This window comes from Cebus imitator, unplaced genomic scaffold (assembly GCF_001604975.1).
Source record: "Cebus imitator isolate Cc_AM_T3 unplaced genomic scaffold, Cebus_imitator-1.0 Scaffold369, whole genome shotgun sequence".
In the NCBI taxonomy this organism is placed as follows: domain Eukaryota; kingdom Metazoa; phylum Chordata; class Mammalia; order Primates; family Cebidae; genus Cebus; species Cebus imitator.
This window is the reverse complement of record NW_016107684.1, coordinates 1848182-1873534: the sequence shown is the minus strand read 5'-3', so window position 1 is coordinate 1873534 and position 25353 is coordinate 1848182. Positions and strand designations below refer to the sequence as shown.

Sequence of the window (25353 nt, the reverse complement as noted above, 5' to 3'; positions counted from 1 at the left end):
TGGCATCATGCAATATTTGTTTTTTTGTGGTTGGTTTATCTTACTTAGCGAAATGTCATTTTGTCCATGCTGTAGTACAACAGGGTTTCTTTCTTTTTGATATTGTATAGTATTCTATTGTGTGTATGTACCATATTTTCTTTATTCATTTATCTGTTAATAGATGTTTAGGTTGCTTCCACCTCTTGGTTATTGTGAGTAACTTTCTGCATGTCATTTTCTATTCAGTTGAAAATTTTCAATTGTTCCATCACCAATCTGCCCACATTGTTATTTTGCTTTCCTTGTTTTAGTTTTTAGCAAAGATGTTGAAAATGTGCATATGTGCCTACTTAACAATTCACTATATATTTTTCTATTCAATGCAGGTATGTAGATAACAATAAGACAGCCCTGTTCAAGGTGAAATAGCACAGTGAGTGGATAAATAATGGAATGCTGTCTGTCCTTGCAGGACGAGTCTGCTCCAGCTGACAAGCAGTGTAAACCAGAGGCGACCCAGGCCACTTATTCAACATCAGCTGTTCCAGGCTCACAAGATGTGCTGTACATCAATGGAAATGGGACCTACAGTTACCATAGTTACAGAGGGCTAGGAGGGGGACTGCTAAATCTGAATGATGCTTCCAGCAGTGGTGAGTATTTATCATAGATTGTGGTTTTTGGTTGTTTTTCTGGGGGGAGGGAGCGGGGGAGTGGTGGTGAATTTTCTAAATTTGAGAGAAGAAAATGGATAGACTGATAATAGTGAGTGCCAATCTGCTATTAATAAAAACAAGACAATTTAATACGTAATGATTTTCCCTCTACATGGGTATATCCCACTTTCGTCGTTGTTCCTGAAAGTGGGGGCAGTATTATACAATTGAAAGATTGCTGTTTTATACTAAAGCAAAAAATCTCAACTAGAGAAATAGCAAATGCTTTTTTTCTAAATAGTGATCCATTCTGCCACCAATGCTATGATGTACTGTTCACTAAGAATAATGCACATTATTTCCATGTTCAAAGAGGCTTTTGATTTGAAAAATTTGAAGCACCGGGAACTTTACTGACTTCATGAAACATACGCAGTCATAACTAAGAACACACAAAATGAAACAACACATAGAAACAACAAACTATCTCCAGAAGATAGTTTGTCAATGCCAATGGCATGTTCTGTCAGCAGTGTTGTACTGGAGCCTGCTTATACTGACGCTTGGTTGGTAAATTTTTAGGGTATAACACTGGTATTGTCTCCTGTTGTTTTACTTTTGTTTAGTTTTTGCTTTTTTTAGTCACAGAAAAGTAGCTAGGTTGATTGGCCCACAATATTCTTCATTTGGGTACTTTCTTCATCAATTCTAAGAATTCCAAAGTTCTCAGTTTGTAAAATGGCATTATCATATCTATCATTTCTTCATCTTTAAGACATCAAAATAGTCATTCCCTGTAACAGTTTTGGAGCTGCAGAGAAAGGAACTACATACATATGCATAAATCTTGAGAGCTAAAAAGGACATAACAGAAGATCAACATTATATTAGATGCCAGCATCATATCTGAGGGATGATAACTCCAGTTAATCTCAGTTTGAGAATTCTTGATTTTAGGATTTGTAGAGATCTGAGATATGCAGAAGGGAGCAGTAACTTTTGAGAGATCAAATAGAATTAACGTTACATATGATTTAATTTTAAAGTAGATAAAAACAATCAGAATTCAAGCCACTCACCAGAGAAACTGGGAAGTATGATGCAGGTTGGCAGGAGAATCAGGAGTGCAAAGATTGAAGGGAAAATGATGTTTCCAGAACCTTTAAAACGAATGTCATTAAAATAACACAATTCATACAGATCATATCATGTTCAAGACAAATATTTAAGAAAAAGAATAAAAGAGGATACTTTAGCAGTATTTGAATTTAATTTAAATATTTTGGGGTTCTCACATTCAAATCATTGTAACTTTAAGAGAAGCAAAGTTGGATAAGGTAGAACCAATGACATCAAGAAACTTACAAATCAAAGAGATATATCCTTCCTCTTTTTGTCCATATGTCAAAATCCTTTAAGACTCTGATTAAATACTTCCTAATTTTGCCTCATCCTTCCACTCTTTGGAAGATTGACCACTCCCCTGCATGTGTCTTTATTCTAATACCTATCTCATTGAATTGTAAGATATATTTTCAAGAAAATTTTGCATTATAGATATGCATTCCTTGAAAGTAGAAATTTCACCTTGTTCACTATTATATCCCTCTAAGTAAGGTCAGACATATAGCAAGTGCTCAATGATATTTGCTTAATAAGTGAATATTTAGAAAAAACAGAATTATGTCAAAAGGAGAAAGACTACAGAGATAATTATGCATCTTGGATGGCAGGAGGGAACGGTTAATCTTAGATAAATCAAAGCAATTGGAGGCAAGAATAATGATTAAACTGAACTTGGGGTTTCTGTGGGTGAAAGAGGAATGCTTCAATTCATTCACCAGTTTATGGGTCTACAGCAGTTTTGGAGTTTTATAAACCCCTGTTTAATTTTGAATGTGATAGCAATAGAAAATCTTGCTCACATTGGAGACTTCCTAGCAAGGAAATATTCTGTCTACCAATGATGCCAAGAGTGCCCTTCAAATCCCTCATTAGCCAACCTCCATTTGTTTGGAGCTGGCAAGGGGTTGCACCCAACATCCAAATTTTCAAGTTGGAGTATTATCAAAATGACAGCAGTTACAATCTGTATAAAGAATTTATTCAAATTACCCAACTGAAATGAGAAGCAAGCAAGCAGCCAATCCTCCTGTTATTATCACACCATTTACATAGGACTTTGGACTGCTTTCTTTCTATCAGGAAGTTCACATTGAACTGTCTAAAGAGGGCAATTGTAGTTCACTGCAGTTATTCATTGGATCTCTTGAGTCTAAATTATATGCATAATGCATAAGTTAACTACTGATGTTTCCGCTCTACAAACTCCATGGGGGGAGACATTTCAATTTGTTTTTCAACTCTGTTATAAACTGGGCTGATATACAGACTAAAATCTATCAAGACCAAATTGTAGTAATAATGACCATAATCACTAACATTTGTATGGCAATTTCTAGTTTTCCCAACTCTTTACATTCATTAGCTTCCTTGCTCTTCATTAATATTTGGGGTTTTGGCTTTAATGATTCTTTGGCTCAGATCCTTTAATTATGAGCATAAGGAAACTTGGCCATAAGATTCACCATCACACTAGAACTGGTTTATAGTGGTGTGACTGGCTGTGTATGTTCATAGTGCCAGACACCAGCATTCAGAAACATATTTTACATCTGAAATGTTCAAAGGAGCATTTTTATTCATTCACTGCCTTCACTTCTTACCTCCCTTTTTACTTTTTTTTTTTTTTTTTTTTTTTTTTTTTTTTTTTTTTTTTTTTTGAGATGGAGTCTTGCTCTGTCACCAGGCTGGAGTGCAGTGGCACAATCTCACCTCACTGCAACCTACGCCTCCTGGGTTCAAGCGTTTCTTCTGCCTCAGCCTCCTGAGTAGCTAGGACCACAGGCACGTGCCATCAAGCCCAGATAATGTTTTTTGTATTTTTAGTAGAAACGGGGTTTCGCCGTATTGGCCAGAATGGTCTCGATCTCTTAACCTCATTATCCGCCCACCTCAGACTCCCAAAGTGCTGGGATTACAGGCGTGAGCCACCGCACCCAGCCCCTTTTACTTTTCAATCCGCTATAAACACCTTCTCCCCACCGTTTTGCTGAAACTGATCTGGCCAAGTTTATAGTGACTCCACTTTCTGCCAAACAAAAGATGGATTTTTGCTCTTTACTTGACTATATTTCTTAATCACATTTGAATCTATTGATGATTATAACCTTAAAATGACTACTCTCTTGGAAGCTATGCTTATTTTACTTCTTAGGGGATCTTGAATAAATCTAAATGAGCATGGGGATAATCAGTTGGAGTTAAGGATGTCTTCTTAAAGTGTGTTTTGTTTTTCTCTTAATACTATAGAGAGCACAATATTGGAAGAAGGGAAATGGTTCGTATCAAACATTTCAAAAAAATATCTTGAAATATGTAAATTCTTGATATACACAATTTCTCATGGTACCTTGTGCTTCTCAGATCATTTTTTCTCTTGCTGCCTTTCTAGACTTTTCTTTTCTACTCATGCACTTCCATCCTGCGATTCTCTCAACATCTCATACTTTTCCCTTTAATCCTTGTGTTCTGCACAATAACCAAGATAGAACTCATAGCTCTTATAACTTCAAATAGAAAATATTCCCAAATGTGCATAACGACCCTAATCTTTTCTATAAATTTCAGATTTTGTATACAGTTCTCTACCAGATAGCATGATCTAGACATCCAGAGAAATCTAATATTTGATATCCAAGAAAATGAATTCTTCATCCCCACGCATAATATTACCTGTCTCTGGGGTTATCTCATGCTGAGATACCCTCTCCCTTGCACATGACTCATATCAGTTATTATGCTCCCTATGATATTTTTTCTGTTTGCCTCACTCATTTTCTGGCTAATTTTTTTCCAATATGTTTCCATGCTACTCTAAGCATATCTCTTATTATTTAACCTGTCATGTGCTCCTTTCTAAACTATAGACTATGCACAAGGAGAGGTAGGATGACATTTTTAAAACTATCTTACCACCAAATGTTACTAGGTAACTGAGTGTTCAATAAATATTAAATAGATACATGAATGACTGAGTGAAATAAATTGCTCCAATAAATGCCTCTTAAGGGATCTTGACTAAATCCAACTGAGCATGGAAATAATCAGTGTAAGTTAAGGATGTCTTCTTAAAGTTTGTTCTCTTTTTCTCTTAATACCCTGGAGAGCACAATATTGGAAGAAGGGACATGTTTTATATCAAACATTCCAGAGAAATATCTTGAAATATATAAATTTTGCTTTGAAATCTATTTTGCTTAAACCACTATCTCAGGAAAGAAATGTTTGCCATAATTAACCAGGGTCATAGGAAAGCATGCTTTCCTTCTTTAGCTTATACACTTAATAACTTCTTCTGGCTCACTAACCATATGCAAAGATGTAATGCAGATGTGAGGGGAAGGGGCCATTGTTATCCTGCTCCAGGAGACCGGCTGGATGTTTCTGTTTTGTGCAAAACACATAAAGTCTATTATGTAAAACTTTGTAGATAATAATTTTATAAAATATAGCCTAAAAGTAATTCACAGAAGCTAAGCAATCCCCCATGGTGAATTTGTATGACCTTTACACAATTGGAAGATCTGCATGGTGGTAACATATTGTATGAAGAAAAATGACTGTGTGATCTAATTGAAGTAAACATAATTGGAATTATACAGTTATTATATCTCCAGGTAGGTCCAATGAAACCTGAGTGAGTTGTTGAAGCACATTCTGCAGCACACCGTGAAGCTTTGTTTATAAAAGAAGCAATGTGTTATATTTAGGAATTTTTCCCACCAATTTGCAGCTTGCTGAAGGTCTCCCACCTGTGTTTCCTTGATGACCTGATAAAGTATTTTCCTATTTCCTATTATTCTTTTTCTTTCAAATATAAATTTATGTAGGTCTGTGCTATCTAACATTATCGTCACTATCCATATGTGGCTATTGAAATTAAAATTAAACAAAATTCAAAATTTAGTTCCTCCGCTGGGATCCATTTCAAGTTTTCAACAGCCAAAATAGTGAGAGGCTACTGATTTAACAACACAGAGAAACATTTCCATCATCACAGAAATTTCAACTGGACAATGCTGATTCCAAACTGAACTCTTTTCACCTATTCACATTATTGTATTGGCCTTTGGGTCGTTTTGTCATTGCAGAATACCATTTCTACATTTATTCCATCAGATTCTTTGTATCTAATCATTTATCATATATCATTCACTCCCCAATGAGATAAATGGGGTCAATGAACAACCTTACATAAACTTAATTCTGATTCTTAAATAGTAATGCTTTTAATTCAAACTGCCTGGCTTCTAAATAACTTCTGGTCACTTTAAGGTTCTGAGAAGAACTAATCCCTGTATGAGTTATAATGTAGGCATCGAAAGCCACTTTGGCATAGGCAAGGATTACTTGAAAACTAGAAACAAAAGAAATTTTAAAAGAATTTAATTTTGACAGAATTTGAAATTGTGTGATATTGAAGGAAAGGAGGCTTAAACTCAAGATATTTGAACTGTGACCACATTTTTGACACTGAGCTCATTCTTTGTTTCCAGATTTTCCATAAATAGTATGACAATGATCTATAATTTGATTGAGATTGTGAATTATTTATGCAGATATATATTGCGACACATAGAGATTCAGAGAGATGATGCTTATTTGTAAATGTTAATGATTTAAAAGTATGTTAATTATTTGCTAAAAATTAAATTAAAATTATGTGAAAAATTATCTGCAAATATAATTAAGCATCTTTCAGTTTATCTGGCTGAGCCCTCAAATCTTTCACTGGTTTTCTACAGGTTGGAGAGCCTCCAAGAAAGGCTCTGAAAAGGGAAGTGAGTGACCCTGTGTGTTCCCTGAACTATGCAGCACTTGTAATTGGTTTTATAGTTCAACATTGATCAGGCTTTTCTGGCAGCAGCTTCCTAAAAGCCTTTTCTCTAACTGTACAGTAAAATGGATCTTTACATACTCTTAAGAGCCTCATGGGAATTTTGTGTTGTTCTTACTCACTGAAGGGAAGGAATGAAAAGAAGACCCCATTAGTATCCTGGGACCTTCCTTCTTGAATCTGCTAGTAAACTGTTTAGGGTCTTTCCAGGTGACATGGGCTCATTATGGTTGGCTTGAGTTGTTTTCTTTAAACAGCCTCCTTTGAACTTTGACACATCCTCTGGGGAGCTATCTGAACAAGCCAGTTAAATATCACTAACCTCACCATCCCTCTGCCACTTAGAAAGGGGTTCTCCTGGGGAGTTCAGAATGTTCTGTTTTTTCAGGAAGTCAGAAATCTCATTCTTTATATGGAAATTGAGCTAGCCATTGTCCACGTGCCCCTTTCCTGGGCTCAAGTACTAATGGACCTTCCAGAAAAGGAACCAAGCCTGTTTGCCTACCTCCACTAAAGATCTTGAGTCTGTCTACTTGAATCATTCCAATAGTGTAATAATGTCTTCTTGAATCATTTCAAGGGTGTAGTCATGATAGATGTGCCTTACTTTTCACCTCTTCATAAAATTTTCAACCTTTGAGCATGATTACAATTATAATGCTAACATCTTCTTTTGCGATTTCAGGGAACAAGTTAATTTTTAATTGTCATTTGGCTCTTAGCTCACTTAAAAATGCTTTCTCTGAAAACCCTCTTTTCATCCATGAACGATTGCTATAACTAGTGGAAGTAGATACATTTGGATGTGAGTCCACACAGTGCAAGTTTTGCCTCCTGAGTTGCTATTTGGTCCATTCATTAAAATTCAGAATTAAAACTGATTACAGAATTAAATCTGTGATGATGAACATTCCCCCCAATATCTAAATGACCACAGAGAGAAATAAATTATTTCTTATAATTTAAATCTATTAGGAAATATAATCCTCTTGTGTGTTCTGAATGGATCTAAAAGTAGCTTGTACAGTATTCTGAATTTAGGATTTTTTTGTGTGTGTCTATTTCTGATGATAGGTTACTATGTCTTTTGTGTTCTTTGGGACAATATTACAAGAATAATTTTTTTATATTTTGTTTCTGAAAACATATTTATGAGCACAGTTTATCCATAATTGTGAAGAAGGTCATACTATGTTTATTTTCATCATGTTTTTTCAAATCAGACATATGTTTTGTGCATTTATAATATACTAAGTGCTCTGTATTCACATCCTTTAAAAGCCATTCTTCATGCATCACTCTGTCCACCTGTGGTCTGTTCCCATGATTTCTTCTGTTTCTTGTAAAATATTAAAAATCTGTTTTCTTCAGCAATATAATATATCAGCAGTAACTATGTTGTACAGTAGATTTCTTGAACTTACTCCTCTAATCTAACTGTAAACGGCACTGTTTTGCCAACATCTCCCCAATATTCCCTCCCTACCCACTATTCACCCCAGCCTCTGGCAACCACCATTCCACTCTCTACTGTGAGATCAAAATCTTTAGATTCCACATATGAGTGAGATCATAAGCATCTGTCTTTCTGTGCCTGGTTTACTTCTGTTAATGTAATGTCCTTCTTGAAAACTACTAAGCAAGTAGATGTAAAATATTCTCACTACAAAATGATAACTAGGTGAGGTAATGCTTTTGTTAATTAGCTAGATTTAACCATTCCACAATGTATATATACTTCAAAACCTCATATTGTTAATGATAAATACATACAATTTTATGCCAATTTAAGAAATAAATTTGAAAAAAATACTAATTCACTTTCTAAGCAACTTAATGACAAAGGTGAGAAATGAGGAGACAGGCATTAACATTAATGGGTATCCATCAACCCTGCTATCCCTCACATACAAGAAAATAAGCTGTCTAGGCTCACAAAAATGAGTGTGCTTAATTTTTAAACATCTGGATGTTTGATGAAGCAATGTAAATATTTGATAAGAAATCACTAAGTAAAGGCAGATCCATGTGTTCTACATCTAAGTACAGACCCTTAAAATTTTCTATTCCTCAAAATTGTAATTTTACCTTCATGGCTTATTGACTAATAGGATAAAAGAAGCAGCTATTTCAGTGTAAATACTCTACAATTTATATGAGTCACAGTTTCCTTTATTGTTTTGGATGATTGTAGATTAAATGTGGATTTTTTAAAATATGCAGAATAGCCAAGCATATTTTAAAAAATAATTATAGGCTACTATTTGCTGACCTTTGGTTTAGTTTAATGATTCAGCTTAGTTATAGTCTACTATTTGCCAGACTTATATCATTTATTCTTTTACAAAGTTAGTGCTAGTTTTTCTCATCTTCACCTTACATTATTAGACTCTAAGAGCAAAAAGGATGCTCTAGAGGTAGCAAGATCTACCTACCTGAATTTCATCCCTGCTACCAAAGCAACAAATATTAAAATTACCTTGTCTATAAACCACGTAAACATCTTAATATGTAAATTGATTAAAATTTGCTGAGTCTCCTTTGACATAAAGTAAAACAGAGCAATCTCTGAGAAGTTTAAAAACAAATGGATCAAACTTAAACCATCTTGTGTGTACTTTGTCCTATAAATATACAACTTATAAATATGAACTTTTATAGTATCTATGTAAATATCATATATGCCATAAGACTATTTTTACAATTATTATCTACTTACAGTAAAATTTGAAGGATTTAAAATAGGTGAATGCAGATGATATATCATAGGTACCTACATATTTGTTAGGTTATTGATGGTGATAGGAAGCAGCAAAAGCAGGCAATTTTTTAATGCTATACTTTAAAACAGTGAGACAAATTATTTCACAACACCTTAAGAAAGTTTTACTAAAAAAATGTTTTCCAGTATAATAATGACTAAACTGAGGTTTGTATTGGACTTTTACAATATGATTTTAATGTATTATAATATACTTATCAGCTATCAATTTCATTGTTAATTACTAATAATCTCAGTTCAAGAGGAGCTAGTGCTTCACTAATTCATGTGTCTTACCTTATGAACCATAAGTGTGTCTGTTATAGTTTTTTGTCATTCTAAGTTTTTAAATGAGTGGAATAAACTACCAAATTTAATCACTCTGGGATAAATGTGTGTGTGTGTGTGTGTGTGTGTGTGTGTGTGTGTGTGTGTATACAGGGATTTAAAATATTTTATATCATTAAGCATATTGAGTAAAAAGCAACTCCTATTAAATCTTGTATTGTGGTAACAGGCATCTATGTTACAGTGGACATGTCTTTGTAATTATCTCAAAACATTGAAAGTGGTATAGAATACCTTCCCTTTGGGATATTGTAAGGGAATTCTCTTGAATAAGGTATATGAATGTGATGGTTAATTTAATATGTCAACTTGACTGGGCTATAAGCTGCCCAACATTTGGCCAACCATTTTTCTGGATATGTCTGTTAGATTGTTTCTGTATGAGACTAACATTTGAATCAGACTGGGCTCAGTGACTCACACCTATAATCCTAGCACTTTGGGAGACTGAGGTGGGTAGTTTGCTTGAGCCCAGATGTGCAAAACCAGCCTGGGCAACATAGCAAATCCCCATTTCTGCAAAACAAAACAAAACAAAATTAGCCAGATATAGTGGCATGGTCTATAGTCCCAGATACTTGGGAGGCTGAGGTGGGAGGATTGCTTGAGCCCTGGAGGACAAAGTTGCAGTGAATCATGATCATGCCACTCCACACCAACCTAGGCAACAGAGCAAGGCTCTCTCTCTCAAAATTAAAAAAAACAAAACAAAAAACAATAGACTGAGTAAAGCATATTGCTCTTCCTAGTATAAATGGATATCATTCCACCAATTGCAGACTTGAGTAGGGCAAAAAATGTTGAGTAAGAGGGAATTCTCCTGCCTGACTGCTTGAGCTAAGACATTGGCCTTTTTTTACTTTTGGAGTCAAACTGACATACAGTATTAGTTCTTCTTGGTCCTTGAGCCTGCTGGCTCTTGGACTAGGAGTCAGCTCTCTTGGATCTGAGGTCTTCACACTCAAAATGGAACTACACAACTGGCACTCCTATATCTCTAGCTTCCTGAATACAGATCTTGGGACTTTTCAATCTAAATAGTTGCATGCATCAATTCCACGTATATATGGAATTGTATGTTAGAGTCTTAACTTTCCAGGGATTTCTAAGGATTAGTATGAATTGTGGTAAGCAATGGGCTTAATAAGATTTCCTCCAAAATGTCCTGCAGGAACACTAGACATTTGTTTTATTCTTTTACATGTTTATTTTATTTCACTTTTAAGGAAACAGAAAATCAATAAGCTGTAATTTTTTTATGTCAGTTGTAAAATTTATCTGTACATTTGTGTTTATTCAATCTATTTCCAGAAATATGGGAAGACTCTTTAAAGATATACATTAAATGTTCTAGCTTTGTTAGAGCACTGATAACTCAAGAAAATAGTAAAAATTTACTAATGAATTTGAACTTGAACACAGGTTTCATCTCCACATGATGAAATCTCATTTAATATACAGATAAAAATTATGCAGCACACAGCTATACGATACTAAGATCAGCAAGTGGAAAACCTGGGTTCAAATCTTAATGTAGAAACTTCCAACCTATGTGAATTTAGACAAACCATTAATCCTCTATGGTATTTACAAGTTCCTTGTCTATTTTTCAGCTTGTTGAAATAGGAGAAGTGACATTAAATTAAGAATGGTGGCAGAGTACAATCCATAAGATTTTCTTTTCTTTAACAGTGGCCAGAGAACCCAATGGTCTAAGCAACTGTGATATTTTTTGACCTCATGGGCTTGCTGAAGAATAATAAATTGATGCTTTGTTTTTTCTGGTTTTAGGAATTGCTTCCTGTTATTTTAAAATGTATACATGTATGTAAATATATACATAAACAAATAATACAATAAATCACTCTGTCCTTATGTAGTATGTTTGTTCAGCTTAAGTTAAAAAGTAACTCTTCTCTCTACTGTAGTATTTGCATCTTTTCCCAGAAGCCAAAAATTGTCTGGAAACAGAAGCATGCTAGGAGTCTTTCCCTTTACTGATTTTTAAAACTACTGGGACAGTGATTCTCACTTTAGGTTATCATGTGATTTATCAAAGAATTAGTCAGGTCTCCACAAAGCACTGAATTTGAAGCTTGGGTAGAAAGGTCATTTACTGAATAAACTCAGGCAGTTTACATAGCCGAGTACTGGGAATTAGCAAATACAAGTAGAAGAAAGATTAGAAAGGCCAATGTGGCAAATAAATGCTTCTCTTTAAATTGACTGTGTAGGAAAAAAAAAAACCGTTAAATAGAAAGCAAAAGTGCTGAGATGTTCAACAGCAATTTTTCCCTCCTTTTTTAAAACAAGGTGAATTTAGATAAAAAAAAAAAAAAGTAAAACACAAATGGATCAAAACAATGGGAAAAAAAGATTTTAAAATGTTTTAATTGGTATAAAAATTTAGAATTTAAGAATGCAGGTTCAGGAGATTTGAGTTTTGAAGTACTTAATTTTTTAAATGTGTGAGAGACTGATATTTACAGCCTTCAATTAAAATTAATCTTTGAAGTAAACAATCAAAATTGCCCTCAAATCAGTCCAGGACTATATTATTAAGTAGATCTAATTTAACCCGCAAATGTTGTCAATGTTTGATCCTTAGCTTTGCTAGAAAGAGGACTTACAGTTTTGTTAGGGGGAGTACAATCTATAAGGTTCTCCTTTCTCCCTTTCATAATGTCTTAAATAGTTAGTTGGCCTACACAGTGATACATATCTTGCTTTTTGTATTTCCTTAAGTATAGGTACAATATGTGTCTTAGCAACTTATTACTTTGTAGAAAAGTATAAAATTTATTGGTAACCTAATGTTGATTAATCAGTGTTTACCAAATAAAGAAGTATAAACTCAATGACATCAAGAGGAGTTAAGTATTTGAAAGCACAATCATATTAGGGTTACAGTTAGACCTAACTAGTTCGAAAATGAATTCAGTTTGGCATAGACTACAGAAGAGACAAATATTTACCACTAAACTGTAGTATCAATCTGTTCCCTAATCAAAGGGCAAGTTCTCTGAAAATGGAGAGTTCTCAGACCTTATACTTACATCCCACATTTTGTTCTGTTGTAATCCACTATTTGTTAAAGGACAAATTCTCAGGTGGATGCATAAATAAGAAGAACTTCTTTCTTGATGGAAGAGACCAAGATAAAATACAATCTTGCAGAAGTATTGTAAGAATTTTTATGTGAGTGTATGTATGACATTACAGCTGTCCCTCTGTGTCAGTGGGCTCCATATCTCCAGAATGAACCAACAGCAGATCAAAAATATTGGGAAAAAAATCAAAAGTAACAATACAGCAATAAAAATAATATGGATGAAAACATACAGCATAACAACTATTTACCTAGTATTTACATTATGTTAAGAATTATAAGTAATCTGGCGATGATATTAAGCTTACCAGAGGATGTACACTGATTATATGCAAATACTGTGTCACTTAATATAAAGAACTTGAGTATCCTGGATTTTAGTATCCTGTAATCAAGTCCCCAAGCATACTAGGGACCACTGTAATTGGCTTTAAGACAAAAGTTGTGGGGAATTAAATATTTATTACCTAATAATGAGAGGAACTGTTCATCAGAAGGTAACAATTGTCTAGGTACCATTGATATGGTTTGGCTCCATGTCCCCACCCAAATCTCATCCCGAATTGTAATCCCCATAATAACTACATGTCGAGGGAGGGACAAGATGGGAGGTGGTTAAATCATGGGGGTTGTTTCCCTTACGCTGTTCTCATGAAGGTTAGTGAGTTCTTATGAGATCTGATGGTCTTATTAGTGTTTGACAGCTTCTCCTTCATGCACCCTTTCTCATCTGCCACCATATAAGATGTGCCAACTTCCCATTCTGCCATGATTGTAAGTTTCCTGAGGCCTCCCCAGGCATGGAAAATTGTGAGTCAGTTGAACCTCTTTCCTTAATAAATTCCCCAGTCTCAGGCATTTCTTTATAGCAGTGTGAGAATAGACTAATATAGGAAATTGGTACTACCAATAGTGGTACACTGCTATAAAGATAAACTGAAAATGTGGGAGCAACTTTGCAACTGGGTAAGGAGCAGAGGTTGGAACACTTTGGAGGTCTCAGAAGAAGATAGGAAGATGTGGAAAAGTTTGGAACTTCCTAGAGACTTGTTGAATGGTTTTGACCAAAATGCTGATAATGATGTGAACAATGAAGTCCAAGTTGAGGTGGTCTCAGATGGAGATGAGGAACTTCTTGGGAACTGGAGAAAAGGTTACTCTTGCTATGCTGGTGGCAATTTGTCCCTGCCCTAGATCCGTGGAACTTTGAACTTGAGATAGATGATCTGAAATCAGAACTTATGTTTGAAAGGGAAACAGAACATAAAACTTTGAAAATTTTACAGCCTCACAATGAGATGGAAAAGAAAAACCCATTTCTGGGGCAAAATTCAAGCCAGCTACAGAAATTTACATATGTAATGAGGAGCAGAGTGTTAATAACAAGACAATGGGGAAAATATCTCCAGGGCAGGTCAGAGATCTTGGCAGCAGTCTCTCCCATCATAGGTTTGGAGGTCCAGGAGGAACAAATGGAACACAGGCCCAGGACCTTGCTGCTGTGTGCAACCTTGAGACTTGGTGCCCTGTGTCCCAGCAACTTCAGCTCCAGCTGTGGCTAAAAGGGGCCAAGGTAAAGCTTTAGCCATTGCTACATAGCATACAATTCCCAAGCCTCAGTGGCTTCCACATGGCATTGGGCCTGATGGAATACAGAAGTCAAGAACTGAGGTTTGGGAACCTCTGCCTAGATTTTGAAGGATGTATGGAAACACATGGATGTCCAGGTAGAAGTCTGCTGCTGGGATGGAACCCTCATGGAGAACCTCATCTAGGGCTGTGTGGAAGAGAAATGTGGACTCGCAGTCCCCACACAGAGTCCCCACTGTGTCACCGCCTAGAAGAGAACCACTGTCCTCCAGACCCCAGAATGGTAGATCCACTGATCTACCAGCTTGCACCATGTGCCTGGAAAAGCCATAGTCATTCAATGCTAGCACATGAGGGAGATACCCAAGGCCATGAGAGACCACCCTTGCATCAGCATGCCCCAGATGTGAGACATGAGTCAAAGGAGATCATTTCAGAGCTTTAAGATGTAATGACTGCCCCACTGGGTTTCAGACTTGCATAGGGCCTATAGCCTCTTTGTTTTGACCAGTTTCTCCCATTTGGAATGAAAGCATTTATCTAATACATTATCCACATCGTATCTTGGAAGTAACTATTATGTTGGTGCAAAAGTAATTGCAGTTTTAGCCATTATTTTTAATGGAAAAAAACACAATCAGTAACTTTCACAGACTCCTAGACAGAAGGGTCTTGCCTTGTCTCAGGTAAGACTTAGGACTTAAACTTTTGGGCTAATGCTGGGATGAGTTAAGATTTTGGGAGATGGTCAGGAATGCCTGATTAGTTTTGAAATGTAAAAAGGATGTGAGATTTGGGATGGGGCAGAATATGGTTTGGCTCTGTGTCCCCATCCAAATCTCTTCCCAAATTGTAATTCCCATTATCTCCATGTATTGTGGGGGAGACTTGGTGGGAGGTGATTGGATCATGGGGGTGCTTTCTCCCATGCTGTTCTCATGATGGTGAGTTTTCACAAGATCTGATGGTTTTATAAGTGTTTGACAGTTCCACCTTTACACAGGCTCTCTCACCTGCCACCTTGTAAGATATACATGTTTTTCTTTTGCCATGATTATAAGTTTCCTGAGGCCTTCCCAGCCTTGTGGAACTGTTAGTCAATTAAACCTCTTTCCTTTTTAAATTACCCAGTCTTGGGGTTTTGTTTGTTGTTTGTTTGAGATAGAGTCTCACTGTGTCGCCAAGGCTGGAGTGTAATAGTGCAATCTCAGCTCACTACAACCCCTACCTCCTAGGTTCAAGCCATTTTCCTGCCTCACCCTCCTGAGTAGGTGGGATTACACCACCATGCCCCGCTGATTTTTGTAACTTTAGTAGAAATGGGGTTTCACCATGTTGCCAGGTTGGTCTTGAACTCCCGACCTCAAGTGATCTGCCCGCCTTGGCCTCCCAAAGTTCTGGGATTACAGGCATGAGCCACTGCACCTGGCCTTGGATATTTATTTATAGCAGTGTGAGAATGGACGAATACAACTATGTACCCTAATAACAAAGCCTCAAAATTAGTAAATGAAAAAGTAACTAAATAGCAAGGAGAAACTGAAAGTCATAATGATAGCCATAGAGTTTTAAAAAATGTCTCTCAAAAAACAAAAAACAAACAAGAAAAGATACAGAGGAAAAACATTTGGATTTGAAAAAAATAATTAAAATTTAATCTAAGAGCTATATCTAGAATGTGACCCCTATCTAACAATACATATTCTTTCACATATATTGACCACCTAAGCAAATGGAAACAACCCAAAGAATCATTAACACACAGATAGTATAGCTTTACACCATTATACTTGAAAGTTTAAGGATATTAGACCTGTTTTATGAAAGTATAATTGGTCAATATTGACTGAAAAAGGGATATTACAAATGAACCTGTAGCCATTGTAAAAATTGAATCAATATTTAAAAAATCTATTCATTAAAAAATATCACACCCTGATGGTTTTACAAATTTGTACTAAGGCTTCAAAAGCTAAGTAATCTTCACTTTAGACAAACAAATCTAAAAGAGGGGAAAAGGGATAAAAAGAGGAGAAACTACTGCAGCTCATTTTAGAATGCTACTATAATTCTGTCATCAAAAAGAGTATTAGAAAGGCAAATTATAGTGTAATCACATTTGTGAATATAAATGAAACTCATTAGCATGTTGAATCTAGCAATGTATATTTAGTGTGATATTTTAGATATCTTTAGCTTATTGATAAATATTCAATCATCAGAAGAAGGAAATTACCACTTATAGAATATCTAGTATAACCAGGCATTGTGCTGGATGGATACTTTATATATATTAGCTAATTTAGCTAAGACACTGAGGTTTTATAGCTGATTTTTATTTACTCTTTGGAAAAAAGTACTATAATATCATTATGAATACCTTGATGAAACATCTTATCACAAAAATAAGAAATGAAATGGCCTACAAGCAAAGATTTCAAGTGGCGAATTTATTAGCCAACCAGGGAAAATCACGTCATTTGCTGATAGCAAGCTTATTAAATCACATTTTACTGCACCAGCTAAAGAATTGGGTACAGAAAAATAAACCTTCTTAGGACTATTAACATTATGCCAAGAACAGTGCTTGAAAGGCTGAGGAAATTAAAATATTAGTAATATAAAAAGTCAGTTAAAAAACAAGGCAACTGTAGTTTGAAGTAGTTTTCCTTGCCTTTTGAGGAGTTGAGATGGTACTAATACTACTCTGTTGTTGTTTATTAGAGGAGTCAATGATAAGTTTGAAATAATGAATAATTAGCCTCTATGAATACTAAGTGTAGAACACCTATAGGTGAGAATGTTTTCAAAGTTGTGAAAAAAAAATTCAATACAATCCAAAGTGGAACTTGTTAAGAGGTATGAAGCACAATTAGGGTTATTTGGACATATTTACAAAGTTTGTTCAAACACAAAGTATATGGTTATTCTTTGAAAGAGTCATTAGCAGTTGCATTGTAGAAAACACTTCAATATTTCATTCATGATTAAAACAGTAGTATCATCTTTAAACTTCACTTGTGCTCATCAATTAACCATGTTCATTACTGTGACATTTTGTCAGAATAGAATCTGAATATAATGAGTTGTCTTACCACATAGCTGTTTGATGGCTTCCTGGTAAAGTTTTATTACAAGTTTTTTCAGATAAGTGCTAAGATTAATTTCTTTCTGAATAAGAACTGCCCTCAAACACTAACAGTAAACACTCAATGGTTTTGGAAATTAGCTTTTGCTGCAGAATTGGCAATGTTTCTTATTGAATTCAATCTGAAATTACAAGATTAAACAGTACTTCTACGCAAAGCTTATGTTGTGGTAAAGTTATTTTGATGATGACCACTACTGTTTGAATCACAAGTAATAGCAAATTGCTTTATAAACTTCTTGTCCTATCAGAAGTTAAAACAAGAAGTGGAATCTCCATTCCCATGCAGATTTGCAGTGGATATATTTTCTGAGTGCATTCTACAGACTCAGCAATATTTTAGGACATTGATACAAATCCAGAGTAAATTCTCATATTTCAAATTCCCTTTCACTGTTCAGTTGAGGGTCTTCCAGTTTAAGCTTCAATTGGAAGTAATTAATCTGCAATGTATTGACCTAGAAAAAGACAACTATGGAGAAGTGTCTAATAGAATTCTGTAATGACATGTAAGTGATGAATATGCTCAATTAAAATAATATGGTTGTGACCTGCTAAACGTATTTGAAAATACTTCTCTGCATATTTTTAAAGACGAAATACATAAAATATCACTACAAGTCTTCATTAATAGAAGAACATTTGCAATTGATTTTGATGAAAGGGAACATTAAAGGCAAAGCTCAATTAAGAAAAAAGCCCTTCCCCCCAAAAAAGAATTCTGGTCTCCTCATTAGTAGACCTTTATTTAAAAAAAAAGATTCAATTGTTGTTATAGTTTGAATTTTGTCCATGAGAATTTTGTAAAAAATTGCTTTCTTTCTTTTAGTGTGAGTACCTACGTATTATTAATATCTGCAATTTTGCCTCTTGGCCTAAAATGACTAAAATATTTACTACCATGTTCTTTGTTTAAAAATTTCACCAACTACTGTGATAAAGCATGAATTTAAAATGTTCTTCATTCATTTAAAATTGTTAAATTAACTGCCAGTTATCTAGTTATTTCATAGTCCATTACTTGGGAGTGGAGATCCTAGATGAAGATAGGAACGTAGGAGAAGGTTGTATGCAGCTAGAATCGATTTTATATTCAACTCAGGACTCATGGTAATATTTAGTGGTTAAAGCAAACATGATTATTTAGGAAACGGACAATAACTTTTTCTCTATCAGCAGTGATTCATGTGAAAATCACTGTAATCAAGCAATTACATTTTTACAATTTTCTATGATTTTTATGGCAATAATATTTCCATATATTAGAGGTTACTTTACTTGAATAAGTCACATTAAACCATTGTGTTTTATGTCTAACTAGCTTTGTTTTCACCATAATTAGTGTTATTAATAGCATCACTTATTTCCTATTTCCTAAGTGGCTGTAGAAAGAATCTGGCACTTCTCATTTATTGATTATACAAACATTGATTAGTCACTGATTATTATCAAGATTTCCTTTGTGCCAGGCACCAACACAGCTCCATAGAATGACATGGTAAATGAGACACAAAGGGTTCCTGCTTTTATGGGTCTTGCATTCTTACCTTCAGTTTAATTTTTGATAAATAACAATGTATGCCATAGGCTTTCAAAGATAATTTATACTGCTAAAAACAAAACAAAACTTTGTCTTAAGGGGCCCTGAGGATAAATGACACTAAATATATGATAAATGGCACTAAATGACACTAAAATATGACCACAAAAATAAGTTTGTTTAAAATAGCAACCAAAATGTACCATAAATAGGGAAGAAATGTTCAACTGATAACTTAATTGGAAAAATAAAATGAAGAAAAACAAAATGAAGAAATAAAATGAAAAATATACATTTTAATTTAACTAACATTGTTTTATAACTTAAATATGCCTCAGACCTCAAAAAAATAAATGAATAATTGGTTTTGGTTTGTGGAGCTTAATTTTTCAAACAGCATTGTATGTTAGCATGAAATATCTTTTATCTCTTATTTATGTTTTCAGAATGATCACTAAGCAGGTTTGCATCACTTTGGTAAAAATGTGGGCACTTATAGAAATGTGGTCCTAGCAGGTTTCCTTGGTGTTTGCCTTTAACCTTGGATATCAAAATTATTTCATTTGACATATCTTTTGTGCCATTATCCTTGGTCATTTTCTTGTTAACTGGTCCAGCTTTTCTGGAACCATTCTTCTCAGTGGCCTTGGGTGGGATTTTAGCAGGTCTCCAAGAATACTTTCCTAGACTTTATTAAATTTAGCATCTTTATAAAATTTGAATTTTTACTTTGTAATTGATATGCATTCTAATCAAATAATATTGTTGGGGTTAATTAAACCAAAGCAGTCAAGTATACCATTCGCTTACTGAGGCAGAAATGAATGGTAGCAACAATAAGTGAGGGCTATTTGCTCACAAGTCAAATAACTTGGCTATATGCAAATATTTTTATTTTAGCTTGATTCCTTACCCAGTCCCATAGTAGTGATGATATAACAAACACTCAGCTAAAGGACTCCTTGGGTAGTTTTTGGTTTATGCACTCTATCCTGATCCTGCAGATCTGAAAGAAGCCAGGATAATGATGTCAACTTTCTTCTAGACAAAGAATAATTATAATAACCTGGAGGTGTAAATAGCCTCTAAATGGCAGAGCTTTCTCTAGAGCATGCCTGTGCTAACAAAGGTCTGAAGGAATGTAAAAGCTAAGTCTTGGTCTGGAAGTTTAGACCATTGGGCCAGATGCAGGGTGTAATTCACAAACTGCAGATTAGAATAAAATAAATCTCTCTCACTTCAAAAAGAACTGGAGCCCTAGCCTCAAACGTGTCTCAATTCTAGTTAAGGAAGCCAATCAACTTGGCTTGACAGCAAAAACCATCAAAATGTTACACCTTCTAATGAAAGTCAGCCAACCAGATACTAGATAACTACATAGCTGAGAGGAAAACTCTTTCAATATCTGTTATAAAGATCTGTCCTGGTACTGGGCTTCTTGAATATAAAGAAAAACAGGCCAGGTGTGGTGGTTCACGTCTGTAATCCTAGCAGTTCAGGAGGCCAACACGGGAGATCATAAGGTCAGAAGTGCAGCACCAGCCTGCCCAACACAATGAAAGCCCATCCATACTGAAATATACAAAAATTAGCAGGGCATGGTAGCAAGTGCCTGTAATATCAGTTACTTGGGAGGCAGAGGCAGGAGAATTACTTGAACCCAGGAGGTGGAGGTTGCAGTGAGCCAAGATCAAGGCACTGCATTCCAGTCTGGGCAACAGAGTGAAACCCTGTCTCAAAAAAGAAAAAGAAAAAACTTCAAGTGGGTTCATCTCAAGACCAGTACCCCTGTTATAATGCCTTTTTAATCCACTCAGAACTTTCCAAATAAATTCAATGATGTTAATGATTTGCTTGAACACAGGTTCCATAACTTCTGTTTGCAAGTGTGACATCACACATCTCTGTTTCAGCTTGTCATGTCAGTCTCATGATTTTGTAAGTATCAGAACAAATGGAAGCTAAGTCCTGCTGGAAAAATCAAAGCTTTGAAAGGCCACTACAGAAGTGGGAATACTTTTCTCTCAGATGTCAGAGTTCTTGTGTGCTAGTCTTGTCTCTGCTCTAATTAAATTCCAAGTGAAGCTATTTCCCTCTCATGGGATATCTGTCCCCTTTGTAGAGGTAGAGGGTGGAAGGGGTTGGGCCTTGACCTATCTCCACCATGCTTCAAGGAGAACCAAAAGGATAAAATAACATCTCTTGTTTTAGTTCACAAAATAAATACCATTATCTGAAAATTTACACATGTTTAGGAGAATTCTGTTAAAACATTTTCAAGTTATAGAATCACTACAGTTTTGGAGAACATGTTGAGTTATGTGCTTAGTACTATTTTATTCAAGGATTTAAGTTTGCTCATGACAAATGTAATAATTACTTTAAATGCTTAATGTCAGGTAAGAACTATAAAAGTGAACGCTTATAATCAAAGAATAATTGAATGAAGAATCTTCTCAACACAAATGACTAAATGAAATATTTTAAATAACTTTATAAATAATTTTAAAGTAAAAATTTACAAAATGTTGTCAAAAAGCATACCCACCAGATGGCTTAAATATGTAAGAAAAAAGTTTTCAGCACATGAAAGTGTTTTGTGTAAATAAATACGGAGACGACATTCACAACACTTAAGTCAGTATCCCAAATGTCTAGGTTATCTTCGGTATTGTTTACAGTAATCACTTACATATCGCACTTCTAAAGCAAATTCCAATGTAATATGTCAACACTTTTAATACTAATCAACATGGTAAACAACATCTGCCTGAAAAGAAAAAAAAAATACCTAAGTCAAGTCCTTGTTGTGCCTTTCAAAAGTTGTCAAACTCTAAACATATTCCTGAAGTCCCTAGTCCTTAGTTTCCTTTTTGCTGAGCTGACTAGTTTGTACTCTAAAGTCATTAGCATCACAGCTGTTTTAAATTGCAAATTGATGGGGTCTAAGATACCTATTAATGAATGTAACAAGTGAAAAATGTTTGTAATTTCCATCATTTTATGCTGCTATGAGAAGCTTACACAACATATGCAAGGCAAATTTAAAATTTAATTTTCCAAAAACACATGTTCCAAGCAATTTTTCACCATTTCTCCACAGTAAGATGTGATTTCCAGAGGCTGATTTGGGCATCTGAGAGAAGTCCAAAGAGAAGCCACTTGGTTACGATTACATTGCTCTTTAATCTTTCTGAAAGCAGTATTTGATTAAGGAGATTACCAATGTCTCATGGAAGAATTCATGAATTCATTCAACTATAATTTATTGAGCGCTCACATCCAAGATACTACAACAAATAATATTTGGGTCTAATTTTGTGATGATTTTCTTTCTAGGACCCACTGATCTCAGCATGAAGAGGCAGTTGGCGACTAGCTCAGGATCCTCCAGCAGCTCTAACTCCAGACCCCAGCTGAGTCCAACTGAAATCAATGCTGTGAGACAGCTTGTTGCAGGATATCGAGAATCTGCTGCATTTTTATTGCGATCTGCAGATGAACTGGAAAATCTTATTTTACAACAGAACTGAATCAGATGACAACCATATTCACTGAGGTCTAAATTTGCAGTTTCCACTAATGACATCTTGATTTCCCAACAGAGATACTTCTGATCTTACTGCACAGTCTTTTAAGAGAAATACTTCCATTATGCCACATTGTCCTTGATCCATAAAGTGATATGTTAAGGTGCTTCAAAGGAACTCTGACCTCTGAAGTACTTGAGATACTTTAATATGTCCAGCCTATTGCTTTTTGTCGTAGTGTGTCAGCATAAATATCAGGGGCATAAAAGGCTATCTATCCTTAATTCAAGGATAAAACAGAAGAAGCTTGTGGTATAAAACAATAGTTCAAGATCCAACTGAAATATTAGTGGAATTTGCTACTGACTCATTGAACTGAAAGCTGAAGTACCTGGCAAAAAACAAAACAAAACAAAACAAGCCAAATTTCTTGTTGCTACAGGATATAACAACAATGAAAGGGATCTTGTATTTTAAAAAAAAATATGTAATTTTTATAAAAAGAAAACTTGTTTTTCATTCAAAATTGTCATTTTTACTTTGGTAACTTTTTCATAGGTCCTAAAAGAAAACTGTTTTGAGAAACTACTGTAAGTACCTTTTCCACATCCCTTTGCCTTCTCCTCTTTCCAAACTCTTTCTACAAAAATAACACTTGATGCTGGAAAAACCCTTGCCTACGTTCTTTAAATCGTCACATCAGGAACTACTTCCAAGAGAAGCCTGCATTTCTGCACTCATGCTGATCTCAAAAACCCCACTCAACACTGCAACTTTACTATAGCAGTTTTCATCCCAGAATTTTTTTAAAATATTAAAAAAAGACATGTTATTGAAAAAAAATCACACCTTGGTTTCTTAGAGCTGCTCGTTCCTGATTGCCGCTGCTGTATCCAGGCATCCCTCTAGCAGCAACTGGATGTAGATGACTGAATGTTAAGAGGTTGCAAGTGACAATCTGAAAATTTGCACTCTTGTGTGTAGTTTTCTTTACATTTCTCTCTTTCAGAAATAGTTTCCAAAAAAGACCATTACATCTCCTGATATGATTTGTATAATTTTCACTTCTAGCTAAAAATAATGTAAAGAACTCTCAGCGGATGCAGCTGCAACTTACAATGAACTGTGCCCTCCTATTCCCCATACTTTGCCCTTCTTTCTTACTTTATAGTGTGGGATACACATGAGTGGTGTTTTCTTTGTGCACTAAGGCAAGCTTATTTTTAAAATATTTAGGGAGAAGTACTTTAGTTCATGCTTCTTGTACAACTTTTTTCTGTTGTTTAGCTTTGGTTGGATTACAAATTCTTTGTGCATTCCTGAATTTGCCTTATTTCATGTAAAATTTATGTCATTCAGTTTTTGACAAAGAGTTTGAGACATCGGTGATATTTCTCATCTACTTGTTACATATAGTTTTTCAAGTAATGACTGTGATTGTGACCGAGTAATGTGCACTTTTTCTTGTAACTGTGGACATTGCTATGCTTTTTTCTTCTAGTGTTTCTAGAATTACTGTTCCTTACAGTTATGTAAACAAAAAACAAACACAAAAAAAACTTTTGTGATACTGTTGGTGAATATAATGTGAAAATCTTATTGAAATCTGAGTATTTTGGAAATACATAGATGCATAAACATCTTTAAGATGTGGATTTAGAGTTTGCTTATTTAAATGAAAATTCAAAAATTGAGGGCTGGTATAATTTTCTCTGTTTCGTTTGGTTTAATAAACAGATTTCTGTGTTAAAACAATGATTGTCAAACCTTATAAACTTTCTGAAGGATATAATGCTTAATTTTTAGCCATTTGCTTTTAAAATCGAAAATGCAATTTTCTACCTACATTTAACACTTTTTCTTTTTGTTTTTCTTTTTTTTTTTTTTNTTTTTTTGAGACAGAGTCTTGCTCTATCGCCCAGGTTGGAGTGCAGTGGTTCAATCTCAGCTTACTGCAGGCAACCTCTGCCTCCTGGTTCAAGTGATACTCCTGCCTCAGCCTTCTGAGTACCTGGGACTACAGTCACCTCCCATCATGTCTGGTTAATTTTTTTGTATTTTTAATAGAGTCGGGATTTCACCGTGTAAGCCAGGATGGTCTCAATCTCCTGACCTCGTGATCCGCCTGTGTAGGTCTCCCAAAGTGCTGGGATTACAGGTGTGAGCCACTGTGCCCGGCCTCAAACTTATTTCCCAAGAATATCCTAAGATCCCCTAGGGTCTCAACATTCAGTCTAATAAAGAATTTATTCTAAGAAGGGGTAAGGAAATTAGCAAACCAAGACTATTTCATTTGATTATTCAAATCTGATTAGAGAATATTTTTGAATATTTTATTACTTGTTTTTTTGTTCAGGAGTAACCTGTTTTTTTTTTTTTCTGTTCTTCCTAACATCTTGGATGAAGCATATGCTTGTTTTAAGTGCATGTTTTATACTTTGGCTTTTGCTGTACTAATATCTAAAGGCTTGGACAGGGTTTCTATTTTGCAAATTAACACTCAGGCTTGAATTTAGCATGTACGTCAAAAATTCTTAATTGGTTATTAAGCAAATGGAGCAGTGAAGGTAAGTTCCAAAAAGATGCTCTTGTTTTTATTTCATTTTCATCTTCAATCATAACTCCCACACCCACTCTCCAAGGACAAAATACCCCAAATCTTCTGCGTTCTGTGTATTTGTTCAAAAAAATGAGTATATTGGGACTCCCATCATTCCTGGGAGAATACCA

The 25353-nt window shown here is 35.0% G+C and overlaps 1 protein-coding gene across 13 annotated transcripts in view; it reads left to right on the top strand.

Annotated features, from left to right (window-relative positions):
• Nucleotides 1-24276, top strand: part of NOL4 (nucleolar protein 4) — a 372161-nt gene extending 347885 nt beyond the window's left edge. For all 13 annotated transcript variants that reach the window (XM_017507140.2, XM_017507139.2, XM_037730927.1 and 10 more), the window contains 2 exons: nt 455-635; nt 22433-24276. In XM_017507140.2, coding sequence (XP_017362629.1) covers nt 455-635; nt 22433-22626 — 375 coding nt within the window. In that variant the 3' untranslated portion in view covers nt 22627-24276. The remainder of the gene's footprint in view (nt 1-454; nt 636-22432) is intronic.
• Nucleotides 24277-25353: the final 1077 nt, after the last annotated feature.